The sequence below is a fragment of the Oncorhynchus nerka genome, linkage group LG25 (assembly GCF_034236695.1).
Source record: "Oncorhynchus nerka isolate Pitt River linkage group LG25, Oner_Uvic_2.0, whole genome shotgun sequence".
NCBI lineage: Eukaryota > Metazoa > Chordata > Actinopteri > Salmoniformes > Salmonidae > Oncorhynchus > Oncorhynchus nerka.
Genome location: NC_088420.1, coordinates 46249401 through 46267714, shown reverse-complemented (window position 1 = coordinate 46267714; position 18314 = coordinate 46249401). Strand labels below are relative to the sequence as shown.

General features: G+C 45.1%; 1 protein-coding gene across 3 annotated transcripts in view; it reads right to left on the bottom strand.

Moving 5' to 3' along the window:
• Window positions 1-641: 641 nt before the first annotated feature.
• Window positions 642-18314, bottom strand: part of si:ch211-1e14.1 (UPF0606 protein KIAA1549) — a 97276-nt gene continuing 79603 nt past the window's right edge. For 2 of the 3 annotated variants that reach the window (XM_029634619.2, XM_029634620.2), the window contains exons 19-21: window positions 13123-13268; window positions 8463-8611; window positions 642-4987 (exon numbers count right to left, since the gene is read on the bottom strand). In XM_029634619.2, coding sequence (XP_029490479.1) covers window positions 4745-4987; window positions 8463-8611; window positions 13123-13268 — 538 coding nt within the window. In that variant the 3' untranslated portion in view covers window positions 642-4744. The remainder of the gene's footprint in view (window positions 4988-8462; window positions 8612-13122; window positions 13269-18314) is intronic. The other variant, XM_029634621.2, reaches the window with a different exon arrangement.

The window sequence follows — 18314 nt, the reverse complement described above, 5'->3', positions numbered from 1 at the left end:
TCATCCTCTATTGTTCCGGTAAGCAAGGGTGGAGGCCGATGACATCACTAATTCCCATCAGACCAACTCCTTGAATGCCCTAGTCCTTGAAGTTTGCAGTGTGTACTTTGCTGTATTTAAACAGGGGGATATTGCTTTTCAACAGTGAAACTTCAAAAACTGCAGGATGAGAACATTGTATACATTCTCAAGTTTCGGTGGTAAATGATGCCACACACTCACCTGTCTCGCAAGAGCGATGACATCATCTGCAACAGAGGAGCATTCTCTTTGATTAGAACTGAACAAAGCTCACCACATGGTCTTTTGTTATAAGATGGCACCACCCTGTGGTTGAATCTGGTACTTCTCATCTTCAGACTATTGCAGTAGCCTATGAAAAACACAATTTGATGGACCTCCCCCTAGGAGGAAACAGCACCGCTAAGAAAATGGTAATAACAAATAAACTGCATACACAGAGAAATGGTGTGCTCGGCAAAATAAATAATGATAATTTTACAAAACTACTTCAAGAGGACAAAAAATGTCAACAATAAGCAGATATGTGAGAATGCAATATGTTTCGCTCCCTAATCATTGTTGCATGTAAGACGCATGGCGTTAGAATACAGTATGAAATAACTTAGGACACTTGCAACTTAGGTTTCATCGGTTTTTAAAAGCTATCATTTTTTTTCAGAACAGCGTGGGCAACACAAATGGAAAACAAACCACACACAGCCTTACATGAATGACACATGCAACTCTACAAATAAACACGTAAAACATAGTTGGGCCAGCCAACATAAAGTATGACCTTCACAATACAACAAGACACAACAGCCAAACATAAAGGGGGAAAAAAACACATGAACGACATGAGGTGCAGTGGGGTTACAATACCAGCAGGTGGAGGCATAGAGTACAGGACAGTACAGTATAGTACAGTGCTGTGATCGAAGCCAATCACACCAACCAGAGATGAAATCACTTCAGGTAACTCCGTTTACAATCCAACTGCATGGGAGTATATCTTCGACTACATCCAGAAACACTGTTTAAATAAGCACTGGGCTTAATTAACCACGACATACTGTAGCATCACCTGCTAAGCCCAATAGAACCATTGTTGAGAGAAAATCCTTTTAACAGCCTTCCAACTACAGTAGTTGCAAAATGCCATACAGTACTGTGCTACGATCCCATACAGTCAGTACTTGTTGGAGTGAACAGAGCCTGGTTAAGACTCCATCTGACAGGCAGGCAGGCAGTGTGAGACGGGATGGTAGACATTAGTGGGAGACAATCAAAGGGAGGGCGGATCCATAAGGCACATGTTGGAAACGTTCATTCAACATCTATTCCATGTTGGTTCAACCTAATTTCATTGTAATGACGTGGAAACCATGTTGATTCAACCAGTATGTGCTCAGTGGGATAGTAAGTAGTGTGTGTCTGCTGTACATGACAGTAGCTGGTGCAGTTTGGTTCCATGTTTTCTCCGTTTGTTTTTGTGTTATGGCGGTAACCTTTGGGACAATGTTCAACACTGGTATATTATTACTTTGTCCAAGTCAGTGAATAAATGTCGTTTTTTTTCTCAACCCTGCAACCAAAATCAATACTTTCTCTTTTATTTCATTTAAATAAAATATCGCTTCAATCCCCACAGCATAGCAATGTGTGGGGAGTTTCCGTCAAATGTAATCGAACAAAATTAAATAAAAAAAATATTGAACAAAGACACATCGAGGAGGAACAAAAAAACATGAGGCAAGGTCATCCAAGAATAAAATAAAAAAACATGAAACACACAACACATCTGACGCTGACAGGTTAACTGTGAACAGTAAACGTTGAATAATTACAATACAGTTTCAGATTCCTTTCAAACTCTGAAAATGCGGTGGGAAAAGAACAGCGCTAAACATTTCAATACTGCATTGAAAAAGGAGGAAATGAAAGAAGAATAACCCTGACAGTGTGTGACCTTTGGCCCTGTTTCTCAGCAGGGAAAAGACAGCATTTCCTTGAGCAATACAATGCTTCATTGCCCTGACCTTATGAATCTTTCATTGAATGACCTATGAATCTTTCAACTACATTTGAGTTGGTGTGGCCTGCAGGATATTCACTGGGAAAAGCCAAGGTGCACCCAGTAATCTGTATACAGTGCATTGAGTGGATAAGAATGCGTGGTCAAATCTATCCACTTCATAAAATAGAGAAGACACTGCAATTCCCTAGTACAGTCCTGTCAATCATTTTGATTCAGGCCTGCCGGTCAGAAAACATTATAAAATGCTACAAATGAATTCATAAATTAATGATTATACATATTTGGTCCTGTGCGCTCAATAAATGACCTTAGTATAATATATAGAGAAAAACTATAATACTGTGGTCCTACTGTCTATACTGAACAAAAATATAAACGCAACATGTAAAGTGTTGGTCCCATGTTTCATGAGCTGAAATGAAATATTTCCATACACACAAAAAGCTAATTTCTCTAAAATGTGCACAAATTAGTTTACATCCCTGTTCGTGAGCATTTCTCCTTTGCCAAGATAATCCATCCACCTGACAGGTGTGGCATATCAAGAAGCTGATTACACAGCACCTTGTGCTGAGGACAGTAAAAGGCCACTCTAAAATGTGCAGTTTTGTCACACAACACAATGCCACAGGTGTCTCAAGTTTTGAGGAAGTGTGTAATTGGCATGCTGACTGCAGTAATGTCCACCAGAGCTGTTGTCAGAGAATTTAATGTTCATTGCTCTAACATAAGCTGCCTCCACTGTTGTTTAAGAGAATTTGGCATCTCGATCATCTGTGACCAGCCACCCGGACAGCTGATGAAACTTTGGGTTTGCAAAACCGAAGAATTTACACACAAACTGTCAAACGTCTCAGGGAATCCTGAGGCCCATTGTCGTGCCATTCATCCGCCGTCATCGCCTCGTTTCAGCACGATAACGCACGGCCCCATGTCGTAAGGATCTGTACACAATTCATGGAAGCTGAAAATGTCCCAGTTCTTCCATGGCCTGCAGACATGTCACCCATTGAGCATGTTTGGGATGCTCTGGACTGACGTGTCCGACAGTTTCTTCAAGTTACAGCCAATATCCAGCAACTTCGCACAGCCATTGAAGAGGAGTGGGACAACATTCCACAATCAACAGCCTGATCAACTCTATGTGAAGGAGATGTGGTGGCAAATGATGGTCACACCAGATACTGACTGGTTTTCTGATCCACGCCCCTCACCTTTTTATTAAGGTATCTGTGACCAACAGATGCATATCTGTATTCCCAGTCACGTGAAATCCATAGATTAGGGCCTAATGAATTTATTTCAATTGACTGATTTCCTTATATGAACTATAACTCAGTAAAATCATTGAAATTGTTGCACGTTGCGTTTATATTTTTGTTGAGCGTAGTTTACCATACATGGGTATTTAAAGAGTCTTAATATTAATACGGCATCATCAGTAACCTGGCTATATTAGTACAAATGTGGACATTGTGCTGAAGCAACACAAAATCTAAACAAGGCTCACGTAGAGTGGGGCGAGTGACAAACTAAACCTAGCAGTGCTCAGTCATTAAATATCTCTGGTTCCACGACTGCATCGGTAAAGTTCTGCATGGGAGTTGCTGCAGTCTGTTTATTGCGGGTCTCTGTCTGTCTGTATCCAGTGTTGTCTGCTCTGAACTCTGATTTGAGCTGTACCGTAGATGGAGACCGTTGAACTCCCTCACGCTGTCATAACACAAGGCATTGTGTGGCTCGTGGCGGAAAACAATGTAATCCTGCACCGGGGGCGTGTTTTGACAGAGTTGCGCATATCAATATCATGAAGGAAAACACAAAGCGTAGAAAGAAGCACCAAAGGAAGATGGAGGAGAAGTAAGAAGCTCTTCAAAAAACTAAAATATACCTCATGGTAATGGTAAGATGCCTCATTGTTAAAGGTAACATAGGTATCAATGTTTGAGCCGAAATGACAGATGTCCTACTGGTAGAGAAATTCCACTGTAGGGTAAAATGTTGTTAGGATGTCAAGGCAGGATGAGAGAATCAAACCACATTGCTTATTATCGTCACACAGAGAGTCTAGAATGCGGTTTCAAAAGAAAAGAAAGCAACAACACCTAGGATCAGCGGTCATGGCCAGGCTTGGGCAGAGATACCTTGGCCAACGCTGGAGAGCAAGGGACCATTCACCTTCTAACCACTAGGGTCATTTGGTCCAGTATACTGTATGCCATAGGACAGTCTGGGTTAAGAAAGCCAGAGGCTAAGATCCAGAGCCTAGAGAACAGTTCATTCATATAATGATATTAGCCATGCTTACGCTACCAGCTGGCATATGAAACAACCTCCTCATTCTACCCAGCCCAGCAGATAGGTGCAATAAAATGTGTTGTTTTCCAGGGTCAGCCATTTTAGTATGGCGCCCTTGGAGCAAATGAGGGTCAAATGCCTTGCTCAAGGGCACATCGGTAGATTTTTTTACCTTGTTGGCTCGGGTATTCGAACCAGCAACCTTTCGGTTACTGGCCCAATGCTCTAGCCGCTAGGCTACCTGCCGCCCCAAGACAGTACGGTCTTGTGTTTCTCCTCCTGTACAACGGAACTTCCATGGGAAGCATTGCTAGGTTGGAGCAGGCAGGCAGGGGCAGTGGTATGACTGGTGGATGTAGACTTAGAGGTTAAGGTTCAGTGAGGACCAGAGGAGGCAATCTGTGATCAGCTGTGGTAGCTGGGCACGGCTTGCTGTTTCTGGGAGAGGCGCAGCAGCTCCTCCCTGATGGCCTTGATGAGGGAAGCAGAGGAGTGATTGGGGGGAGAGCAGGACTCCTCTGGAGGGTAGCCGAATCCGGTTGTGTGTGTGTCCAGGTGGGCCAGGGGGGATGAGGGCTCCCTTAGTGCACTTCTACTAGGCATCTGGAACATAGAGGAGGAGGAGTAGTCAGGGTAGCCCAGAAGAACCTGACGCAAACAGGGAAGGAGGGACAGAAGAAGACGGAAAAGAGAAGAGAAAGAAGTTTTAGGAGAAAAGAGGAAAGTGTGTGTTTTTACATTGCTTATTTCACTACAGTTCTCAATAGATCATGGGAACGTTCATCTCTAGAGATTGACAGCTAGGAGGTAAAATAACTACAAATGCAGGATCTTAATTTGCACCAGTTTGCTACAGCAGGAAAATGATTCTGCAGCAACAGCAACAGGAAATGTGAAATATTATGTGGATTATAATTCATGGACATTTGTGACCCGTTTCAGGAAACTAGGCGTTTGTCGCAAGTCACAACTTCACAGGAGAGCCATTTTAGCATTAAAATAAATAAAAATAAATGGAACATGTGAACTTTTATGTGCCTTAATAACAAACATGTATGCCATCTGTAAATGTGAATACAATTGTTAAATTATAAACCTTGTTGGTTAAGCCAAAGAAAAAAGGCAGCAACCTTCCCACTAGCCATGATTGGCTGAGATAATGAGTGGGCTGGACATGCCGAGACAGAAGTTCGGATTGGTCTGCCATATAGATTGCTTCTGTCTATTTGAGCTGGTCAGTCTATGTTGGTAATCCTGTCAAGCGCGGCATTAAAAAAATGTGTAGTGTAATGGAGCTGCATAAACGTTGCTATTCACTTTCTGGAGGATCAAGTTTTGAAATCAGTGGAATTAGAGTATGATAGCTAAAGAGATGGAAAAAACACCTGTCTCCAGATTACATCAACAAACTAAGGGCAAACGTGGCATAGCATCCGTGACAGGGAGACGCGTCCATCATGCATGATGATGTATGCGGGTAAGATAGTCTAGCTAGCTACATTTTCAGATGTTACACGTTTCTAATTTTGACATAAAGTGGTTTTATTTCAAGCTAAAGTGTACTGTTAGCTAGCTAGCTAACATAAGCCGGCTCTCCCTAGCTAACGTTACGTGTATGACGTTATTATTTGTATCCCAGAACCGTTTGCTTTGTTAGTTAAAGCCTAATGTTAGCTAGCTAAAATTGAACTTGGTTGGTTAACTCCTAGCAGATTCATTCAGGGTAGTAACGACATGATTTAGCACTATGCTCATTGTTGTTTAACTTAGCTGGCTGGCTCGTTAGCTAACGTTACATGACGTGTGTGATCTTACAGCTAGGTTCATTCTTGACCTAGCTAGCTAGCTACATGTCTTAGGCTAAAGTGTACAACACCCGTTGAATATGGCCAGAGTCAGTAAACGTCGGCAAAAAAGCATAATGAAATTATTGCCAGCAGAGCTGGTTGGGCTGTTTTCATGTTATCTAGAGGTAAACAAATCATCAGCCAGACCGTCAAGTGTGTGCTCTGAACGCTCCGAGAGCAAAACGAGATGGGTGGGGCTAAAGCTTAACTTCTTGGTGACAGGGGGCAGTATTTTCACATCCGGATGAAATGCATGCCCAAATTCAACTGCCTGCTACTCACCCCCAGAAGATAAGATATGCATATTATTAGTATATTTGGAAAGAAAACACTCTGAAGTTTCTAAAACTGTTTGAATCATGTCTGTGAGTATAACATAACTTATTTAGCAGGCAAAACCCAGAGGACAAACCACTCAGATAGTTTTTATTTTTGGTCACTCTCTTTTCAATGGGTTTTCATTGGGAATCCATTTCTAAGGGACCTTCTTGCAGTTCCTATCGCTTCCACTGGATGTCAACAGTCTTTAGAAATTGGTTGAGGTTATTCCTTTGTGCAATGAAGAAGTACGGGCATCTTGAACGAGGGTCACTTGAAGTGTACTGTTAGATAGAGAAGCGTGACCAGAAAGCATGCTTCAGTTTGTTTTCTTCCTGTATTGAACATAGATCATCCAGTCTTCAATTTGATCGATTATTTACGTAAAGAAATACCTAAATTGTATTACAAAAGTAGTTTGAAATGTTTTGGCAAAGTTTACAGGTAACTTTTGAGATATTTTGTAGTCACGTTGCTCAAGTTGGAACCGGTGTTTTTCTGGATCAAACGGGCCAAATAAATGGACATTTTGGATATATATCGACGGAATTAATTGAACAAAAGGACCATTTGTGATGTTTATGGGACATATTGGAGTGCCAACAAAAGAAGCTCGTCAAAGGTAAGGCATGATTTATATTTGTATTTCTGCGTTTTGTGTCGCGCCTGCAGGGTTGAAATATGCTTTCTCTTTTGTTTACAGAGGTGCTATCCTCAAATAATAGCATCGTTTGCTTTCGCCGAAAATCCTTTTTGAAATCTGACAGGTTGGCTGGATTCACAACAAGTGTAGCTTTAATTTGCATGTGTGATTTAATGAAAGTTTGATTTTTATAGTAATTTATTTCAATTTGGTGCTCTGCATTTTCCCTGGCTTTTGGCCAGCTCCACATATCCCAGAGAGGTTAAGAGGGTGTGAACAATGCTGAATGGGTGTAGACAAAGAAGAGCTCTTCACTAGATACCAAAACATTCAAAGGCCATTTTCTCAAGTGAGTTTACAAGTTTATCAACTTTCAAAGCAGGATTACTTTCCCATTGTTCCTTAACTGTGGTGATATACCATTTTGTAGCTCTGAGTCTATACTTTTATCCAATGAAAAAAAAACACAATTTCAAATTGTGCTACATAAGACCAAATCCAGGTGGTGAGATACATTTTTCTTCTGACATTTCAAAGTTAAAATTACAAACTTCAGAAGCATTTAAGGTTTTATATATATATATATATATATATATATATTTTTTCTCCACAATTTCGTGGTATCCAATTGGTAGTAGTTACAGTCTTGTCTCATCACTGCAACTCCCGTACGGACTCGGGAGAGGCAAAGATCGAGAGCCATGGGTCTTCCGAAACACAACCCAACCAACCGCACTGCTTCTTGACACAATGCCCATCCAATCCGGAAGTCAGCCGCACAAATGTGTCGGAGGAAACACCGTACACCTGGCGACCTGGTCAGCGTGCATTGCGCCCGGCCCGCCACAGGAGTCGCTAGTGCGCGATGAGACAAGGATATCCCTGCCGGCCAAACCCCCCCTATCCCGGACGACGCTGGGCCAATTGTGCGCCGCCCCATGGGCCTCCCAGTCACGGCCGGCTGCGACAGAGCTTGGACCCGAACCCATAATCTCTGGTGGCACAGCTAGCCACCCGGGAGGACCCAGAAGCCTTTTTAAACCTCAAATACATCACACGTTTTCCATTTCCTGGGTTCCAGGCAAGTTCTCTTGCAACAGGGTGATCAAATTAAGAACCTACATCTGTACAGTGAAACAACATCCATAACTACAGAACTCAAATTGATATGCAGCAACATAGAGTCCAGAAGAACAAGAGCATGCCATTGTACAGTATATTTGGAGATCTAGAGAGGCTAGCTGGAGGAGGAAAGGATTGAAAACGGAGGTATAGTAAGTCTCATAAGGAGGTGTGAAGTCAGATCAGGACTCACAGGGTCTCTGGTGGGTCTGAAGTCATCGTCAGCGTACGGCCCCCACCCTGAACCTCCAGTCTGACCTGGAGGGGCCCTGCTCCCCGCCGGGTACCCCCCGTTGATCCGGCTCCCAAGACCCATCTGGGTCAGGTGATGGAGCTGGGCACCTACAAACAGATGCACGCACAAATCAAATCACATTTTATTTGTCACATACACATGGTTAGCAGATGTTAGTGCGAGTGTAGCGAAATGCTTGTGCTTCTAGTTCCGACAATGCGGTAAAAACTAACAAGTAATCTAACCTAACAATTTCACAACAACTACCTTATACAGACAAGTGTAAAGGAATGAAGAATATGTGCATACAAATATATGAATGAGTGATGGTACAGAACGGCATAGGCAACATGCAGTAGATGGTATCGAGTACAGTATATACATATGAGATGAGTAATGTAGGGTATGTAAACATTATATGAAGTGGCATTGTTTATGTAGCTAGTGAATAGTGGCTAGTGATACATTTATTACATCAATTTTTACATTGTTAAAGTGGCTGGAGTTGAGTCAGTATGTTGGCAGCAGCCACTCAATGTTAGTGATGGCTGTGTAACAGTCTGATGGCCTTGAGATAGAAGCTGTTTTTCCAGTCTCTCGGTCCCAGCTTTGATGCACCTGTACTGACCACACCTTCTGGATGATAGCGGGGTGAACAGGCAGTGGCTTGGGTGGTTGTTGTCCTTGATGATCTTTATGGCCTTCCTGTGACATCGGGTGGTGTAGGTGTCCTGGAGGGCAGGTAGTTTGCCCCCGGTGATGCGTTGTCCAGACCTCACTACCCTCTGGAGAGCCTTGCGGTTGTGGGCGGAGCAGTTGCCGTACTAGGCAGTGATACAGTTGCAGATGACTTCGTCAACCATTTTGAAAAGAAGGTCGACGACATCCGATCCTCGTTTGCTAAGTCAAACGACACCGCTGGTTCTGCTCACACTGCCCTACCCTGTGCTCTGACCTCTTTCTCCCCTCTCTCTCCAGATGAAATCTCGCGTCTTGTGACGGCCGGCCGCCCAACAACCTGCCCGCTTGACCCTATTCCCTCCTCTCTTCTCCAGACCATTTCCGGAGACCTTCTCCCTTACCTCACCTCGCTCATCAACTCATCCCTGACCGCTGCCTACGTCCCTTCTGTCTTCAAGAGAGCGAGAGTTGCACCCCTTCTGAAAAAATCTACACTCGATCCCTCCGATGTCAACAACTACAGACCAGTATCCCTTCTTTCTTTTCTCTCCAAAACTCTTGAACGTGCCGTCCTTGGCCAGCTCTCCCGCTATCTCTCTCAGAATGACCTTTTTGATCCAAATCAGTCAGGTTTCAAGACTAGTCATTCAACTGAGACTGCTCTTCTCTGTATCACGGAGGCCCTCCGCACTGCTAAAGCTAACTCTCTCTCCTCTGCTCTCATCCTTCTAGACCTATCGGCTGCCTTCGATACTGTGAACCATCAGATCCTCCTCTCCACCCTCTCCGAGTTGGGCATCTCCCGGCGCGGCCCACGCTTGGATTGCGTCCTACCTGACAGGTCGCTCCTACCAGGTGGCGTGGCGAGAATCTGTCTCCTCACCACGCGCTCTCACCACTGGCGTCCCCAGGGCTCTGTTCTAGGCCCTCTCCTATTCTCGCTATACACCAAGTCACTTGGCTCTGTCATAACCTCACATGGTCTCTCCTATCATTGCTATGCAGACGACACACAATTAATCTTCTCCTTTCCCCCTTCTGATGACCAGGTGGCGAATCGCATCTCTGCATGTCTGGCAGACATATCAGTGTGGATGACGGATCACCACCTCAAGCTTAACCTCGGCAAGACGGAGCTGCTCTTCCTCCCGGGAAGGACTGCCCGTTCCATGATCTCGCCATCACGGTTGACAACTCCATTGTGTCCTCCTCCCAGAGCGCTAAGAACCTTGGCGTGATCCTGGACAACACCCTGTCGTTCTCAACTAACATCAAGGCGGTGGCCCGTTCTTGTAGGTTCATGCTCTACAACATCCGCAGAGTACGACCCTGCCTCACACAGGAAGCAGCGCAGGTCCTAATCCAGGCACTTGTCATCTCCCGTCTGGATTACTGCAACTCGCTGTTGGCTGGGCTCCCTGCCTGTGCCATTAAACCCCTACAACTCATCCAGAACGCCGCAGCCCGTCTGGTGTTCAACCTTCCCAAGTTCTCTCACGTCACCCCGCTCCTCCGCTCTCTCCACTGGCTTCCAGTTGAAGCTCGCATCCGCTACAAGACCATGGTGCTTGCCTACGGAGCTGTGAGGGGAACGGCACCTCAGTACCTCCAGGCTCTGATCAGGCCCTACACCCAAACAAGGGCACTGCGTTCATCCACCTCTGGCCTGCTCGCCTCCCTACCACTGAGGAAGTACAGTTCCCGCTCAGCCCAGTCAAAACTGTTCACTGCTCTGGCCCCCCAATGGTGGAACAAACTCCCTCACGACGCCAGGACACCGGAGACACCTGAAACCCCACCTCTTTCAGGAATACCTAGGATAGGATAAAGTAATCCTTCTCACCCCCCTTGAAAGATTTAGATGCACTATTGTAAAGTGGCTGTTCCACTGGATGTCTTAAGGTGAACGCACCAATTTGTAAGTCGCTCTGGATAAGAGCGTCTGCTAAATGACTTAAATGTAAATGTAAATACAGCCCGACAGGATGCTCTCGATTGTGCATCTGTAAAAGTTTGTGAGTGCTTTTGGTGACAAGCTGAATTTCTTCAGCCTCCTGAGGTTGAAGAGGCGCTGCTGCACCTTCTTCGCCACGCTGTCTGTGTGGGTGTACCAATTCAGTTGTCCGTGATGTGTACACCGAGGAACTTAAAACTTACTACCCTCTCCACTACTGTTCCGTCGATGTGGATAGGGGGGTGCTCTGCTGTTTCCTGAAGTCCACAATCATCTTCTTTGTTTTGTTGACGTTGAGTGTGAGGTTATTTTCCTGACACCAAACTCCGAGGGCCCTCACCTCCTCCGTGTAGGCCGTCTAGTCGTTGTTGGCAATCAAGCCTACCACTGTAGTGTCGTCTGCAAACTTGATGATTGAGTTGGAGGCGTGTATGGCCACGCAGTCGTGGGTGAACAGGGAGTACAGGAGAGGGCTCAGAACGCACCCATGTGGGGCCCCAGTGTTGAGGATCAGCGGAGTGGAGATGTTGTTACCTACCCTCACCACCTGGGGGCGGCCCCGTCAGGAAGTCCAGTACCCAGTTGCACAGGGCGGGGTCGAGACCCGGGGTCGATGACGAGTTTGGTGACGAGTTTGGAGGGTACTATGGTGTTAAATGCTGAGCTGTAGTCGATGAACAGCATTCTCACATAGGTATTCCTCTTGTCCAGATGGGTTAGGGTAGTGTGCAGTGTGGTTGCGATTGCGTCGTCTGTGGACCTATAGGGGCGGTAAGCAAATTGGAGTGGGTCTAGGGTGTCAGGTAGGGTGGAGGTGACATGGTCCTTGACTAGTCTCTCAAAGCACTTCATGATGACTGAAGTCGTTTAGCTCAGTTACCTTAGCTTTCTTGAGAACAGGAACAATGGTGGCACTCTTGAAGCATGTGGGAACAGCAGACTGGGATAAGGATTGATTGAATATGTCCGTAAACACACCAGCCAGCTGGTCTGCGCATGCTCTGAGGACGAGGCTGGGGATGCCGTCTGGGCCTGCAGCCTTGCGAGGGTTAACACAGGTTTTGGTAGCGGGCCGTGTCAGTGGCAATGTATTGTCCTCAAAGCGGGCAAAGAAGTTGTTTAGTCTGTCTTGGAGCAAGATATCCTGGTCCACGACGGGGCTGGTTTTCTTTTTGTAATCCGTGATTGACTGTAGACCCTGCCACATACCTCTTGTGTCTGAGCCGTTGAATTGCGACTCTACTCTGTCTCTATACTGACGCTTATCTTGTTTGATTGCCTTGCGGAGGGAATAGCTACACTGTTTGTATTTGGTCATGTTACCGGTCACTTTGCCCTGATTAAAAGCAGTGGTTCACACTTTCAGTTTCGCGCGAATGCTGCCATCAGTCCACAGTTTCTGTTTTGGGAATGTTTCAATAGTTGCTGTGGGTACGACATCGCCGATGCACTTGCTAATAAACTCGCTCACCGAATCAGCGTATTCGTCAATGTTGTTGTTTGACGCAATGCGGAACATATCCCAGTCCACGTGATCGAAGCAATCTTGAAACGTGGAATCAGATTGGGCGCGGGAGCTTCCTGTTTTAGTTTCTGTCTATAGGCTGGAAGCAACAAAATGGAGTCGTGGTCAGCTTTTCTGACAAACACGCGCACACACAAAAACATACATATCAACCCTCAGGCATATCTGACATTTAATCCTCACTGGCCTGTAATACACTTTGAGGCAGTTCCTTCAATTAACATGCACTCTCTGTGCAGCAGCAGCACTTCATAAGGCAGAGTCCATTTATATTAGTGTATCTCTCACAGCACACCAAGACCCAGACTATTTAATAATTCAATAGAGACTAGGCTGTTTGAGGCTGACAGGCTCATGGGAGAGAGGTGAGTGGTCTGGGTTAGACACACATACATTCAGTGACTGTTGAGCTGTGTGTGTGTGTGTGTGTGTGTGTGTGTGTGTGTGTGTGTGCGTACCTGTGGTGCCCCCTACTGGTCGTGGCCTGGCTGAGAAGGGGAGGTCTTCAGTGTACAGGCCCCTGGTGGAATAGTGGCTGTCTGGGGGGAGCTGGTCAACATGTCCTGGGTCACCTGGTGGCAGGTAGCTGGAGCCCTGGCCCTGTCTGAAATACAGTACAAATGTCAAATAGAGGTCCTATTGTATAACGTCATAGCTTCTATGATGTGCATCAGCTGCAGATCTGCAGATCATTGTTTCAGTGTGTGTGTGTGTGTGTGTGTGTAAATCAAAAGAAGATCAACCAAAGCAAATCGCCACCATCTCTGTCTTTTATTAGGCAGTTAGGAGACTGGATCAATTAAACCAGTGGTTCCCAACTTCGGTCCTCGAGTACCCCCAACAGTACATATCTTTGTTGTGGCCCCGGACAAGCACAGCTGATTCTACTTGTCAACTAATGATCAAGCCCTTGACAAGTTGAATCAGGTGTTTTTGTCCAAGGCTACAAAAAAATGTGTTCTGTTGGGGTTACTCGAGGACTGGAGTTGGGACACACTGCATTAAACTACTAAAATAAAGATGAAAAAAATCATGTATGAGGACAAGTCCCTGCCCTCCGCATGGACACACGCAAAGGAAAACATCCCCACACGAAAGATGTGGGAATATGAGACCATAGATTCAATGTATGGCTCAATGTAGCCTACAGTATGTATGGCTCAAAGTAGCCTACAGTCGTGGGGGTAAACGTAAGAAAAATTAAAATGCTCTTCCTATCCTCTCAGAATTAGTTAGCTACACATACTATTACATTATATAACAAACAGTTGAAGTCAGAAGTTTACATACACTTAGGTTGGAGTCATTAAAACTCAATGTTCAACCACTCCACAAAATCCTTGTTAACAAACTATAGTTTTGGCAAGTTGGTTAGGACATCTATGTGCATGACACAAGTCATTTTTCTAATAATTGTTTACAGACAGATTATTTCACTTATAATTCACTGTATCACAACTCAACAACAACTTTGTTGCTTCCAGCCTATAGACAGAAACTAAAACAGGAAGCTCCCGCGCCCAATCTGATTCCACGTTTCAAGATTGCTTCGATCACGTGGACTGGGATATGTTCCGCATTGCGTCAAACAACAATGAAATAGGGTGAAATAGGGTGCAGGCCAGGCAGCAGGCTATTAGCCAGCATAGTGGAGTCTGCCACTAGCATAGTCAGTGTAGTCAGCTCAGCTATCACCATTGAGACCGTGTCTGTGCCTCGACCTAGGTTGGGCAAAACTAAACATGGCGGTGTTCGCCTTAGCAATCTCACTAGGATAAAGACCACCTCCATTCCTGTCATTACTGAAAGAGATCATGATACCTCACATCTCAAAATAGGGCTACTTAATGTTAGATCCCTTACTTCAAAGGCAATTATAGTCAATGAACTAATCACTGATCATAATCTTGATGTGATTGGCCTGACTGAAACATGGCTTAAGCCTGATGAATTTACTGTGTTAAATGAGGCCTCACCTCCTGGCTACACTAGTGACCATATCCCCCGTGCATCCCGCAAAGGCGGAGGTGTTGCTAACATTTACGATAGCAAATTTCAATTTACAAAAAAAAAAAATGACGTTTTCGTCTTTTGAGCTTCTAGTCATGAAATCTATGCAGCCTACTCAATCACTTTTTATAGCTACTGTTTACAGGCCTCCTGGGCCATATACAGCGTTTCTCACTGAGTTCCCTGAATTCCTATCGGACCTTGTAGTCATTGCAGATAATATTCTAATCTTTGGTGACTTTAATATTCACATGGAAAAGTCCACAGACCCACTCCAAAAGGCTTTCGGAGCCATCATCGACTCAGTGGGTTTTGTCCAACATGTCTCTGGACCCACTCACTGTCACAGTCATACGCTGGACCTAGTTTTGTCCCATGGAATAAATGTTGTGAATCTTAATGTTTTTCCTCATAATCCTGGACTATCGGACCACCATTTTATTACGTTTGCAATTGCAACAAATAATCTGCTCAGACCCCAACCAAGGAACATCAAAAGTCGTGCTATAAATTCACAGACAACACAAAGATTCCTTGATGCCCTTCCAGACTCCCTCTGCCTACCCAAGGACGCCAGAGGACAAAAATCCGTTAACCACCTAACTGAGGATCTCAATTTAACCTTGCGCAATACCCTAGATGCAGTTGCACCCCTAAAAACTAAAAAAATGTCTCATAAGAAACTAGCTCCCTGGTACACAGAAAATACCCGAGCTCTGAAGCAAGCTTCCAGAAAATTGGAACGGAAATGGCGCCACACCAAACTGGAAGTCTTCCGACTAGCTTGGAAGGACGGTACCGTGCAGTACCGAAGAGCCCTTACTGCTGCTCGATCATCCTATTTTTCTAACTTAATTGAGGAAAATAAGAACAATCCGAAATTCCTTTTTGATACTGTCACAAAGCTAACTAAAAAGCAGCATTCCCCAAGAGAGGATGACTTTCACTTTAGCAGTGATAAATTCATGAACTTCTTTGAGGAAAAGATTATGATTATTAGAAAGCAAATTACGGACTCCTCTTTAAACCTGCGTATTCCTCCAAACCTCAGTTGTCCTGAGTCTGCACAACTCTGCCAGGACCTAGGATCAAGAGAGACGCTCAAGTGTTTTAGTACTATATCTCTTGACACGATGAAAATAATCATGGCCTCTAAACCTTCAAGCTGCATACTGGACCCTATTCCAACTAAACTACTGAAAGAGCTGCTTCCTGTGCTTGGCCCTCCTATGTTGAACATAATAAACGGCTCTCTATCCACTGGATGTGTACCAAACTCACTAAAAGTGGCAGTAATAAAGCCTCTCTTGAAAAAGCCAAACCTTGACCCAGAAAATATAAAAAACTATCGGCCTATATCGAATCTTCCATTCCTCTCAAAAATTTTAGAGAAGGCTGTTGCGCAGCAACTCACTGCCTTCCTGAAGACAAACAATGTATACGAAATGCTTCAGTCTGGTTTTAGACCCCATCATAGCACTGAGACGGCACTGGTGATGGTGGTAAATTACATTTTAATGGCATCGGACCGAGGCTCTGCATCTGTCCTCGTGCTCCTAGACCTTAGTGCTGCTTTTGATACCATCGATCACCACATTCTTTTGGAGAGATTGGAAACCCAAATTGGTCTACACGGACATGTTCTGGCCTGGTTTAGATCTTATCTGTCGGAAAGATATCAGTTTGTCTCTGTGAATGGTTTGTCCTCTGACAAATCAACTGTAAATTTCGGTGTTCCTCAAGGTTCCGTTTTAGGACCACTATTGTTTTCACTATATATTTTACCTCTTGGGGATGTTATTCGAAAACATAATGTAAACTTTCACTGCTATGCGGATGACACACAGCTGTACATTTCAATGAAACATGGTGAAGCCCCAAAATTGCCCTCGCTAGAAGCATGTGTTTCAGACATAAGGAAGTGGATGGCTGCAAACTTTCTACTATTAAACTCGGACAAAACAGAGATGCTTGTTCTAGGTCCCAAGAAACAAAGAGATCTTCTGTTGAATCTGACAATTAATCTTAATGGTTGTACAGTCGTCTCAAATAAAACTGTGAAGGACCTCGGCGTTACTCTGGACCCTGATCTCTCTTTTAAAGAACATATCAAGACCATTTAGAGACAGCTTTTTTCCATCTACGTAACATTGCAAAAATCAGAAACTTTCTGTCCAAAAATGATGCAGAAAAATTAATCCATCCATCCATAATCCATTGTCACTTCTAGGTTAGACTACTGCAATGCTCTATTTTCCGGCTACCCGGATAAAGCACTAAATAAACTTCAGTTAGTGCTAAATACGGCTGCTAGAATCCTGACTAGAGCCAAAAAATTTGATCATATTACTCCAGTGCTAGCCTCTCTACACTGGCTTCCTGTCAAAGCAAGGGCTGATTTCAAGGTTTTACTGCTAACCTACAAAGCATTACATGGGCTTGCTCCTACCTATCTCTCTGATTTGGTCCTGCCATACATACCTACACGTACGCTACGGTCACAAGACGCAGGCCTCCTAATTGTCCCTAGAATTTCTAAGCAAACAGCTAGAGGCAGGGCTTTCTCCTATAGAGCTCCATTTTTATGGAACGGTCTGCCTAACCATGTCAGAGACGCAAACTCGGTCTCAACCTTTAAGTCTTTACTGAAGACTCATCTCTTCAGTGGGTCATATGATTGAGTGTACTCTGGCCCAGGAGTGGGAAGGTGAACGGAAAGGCTCTGGAGCAACGAACCGCCCTTGCTGTCTCTGCCTGGCCGGTTCCCCTCTTTCCACTGGGATTCTCTGCCTCTAACCCTGTTACGGGGGCTGAGTCACTGGCATACTGGGGCTCTCTCATGCCGTCCCTGGGGGGGGTGCGTCACCTGGGTGGGTTGATTCACTGTTGTGGTCAGCCTGTCTGGGTTGGCGCCCCCCCCTTGGGTTGTGCCGTGGCGGAGATCTTTGTGGGCTATACTCGGCCTTGTCTCAGGATGGTAAGTTGGTGGTTGAAGATATCCCTCTAGTGGTGTGGGGGCTGTGCTTTGGCAAAGTGGGTGGGGTTATATCCTTCCTGTTTGGCCCTGTCCGGGGGTGTCCTCGGATGGGGCCACAGTGTCTCCTGACCCCTCCTGTCTCAGCCTCCAGTATTTATGCTGCAGTAGTTTATGTGTCGGGGGCTAGGGTCAGTTTGTTATATCTGGAGTACTTCTCCTGTCCTATTCGGTGTCCTGTGTGAATCTAAGTGTGCGTTCTCTAATTCTCTCCATCTCTCTTTCTTTCTCTCTCTCGGAGGACCTGAGCCCTAGGACCATGCCCCAGGACTACCTGACATGATGACTCCTTGCTGTCCCCAGTCCACCTGGCCATGCTGCTGCTCCAGTTTCAACTGGCCTGGGCCCTAGGACCATGTCCCAGGACTACCTGACATGATGACTCCTTGCTGTCCCCAGTCCACCTGGCCATGCTGCTGCTCCAGTTTCAACTGTTCTGCCTTACTATTATTCAACCATGCTGGTCATTTATGAACATTTGAACATCTTGGCCACGTTCTGTTATAATCTCCACCCGGCACAGCCAGAAGAGGACTGGCCACCCCACATATGCTTTCTCTAATTCTCTCTTTCTTTCTCTCTCTCGGAGGACCTGAGCCCTAGGAC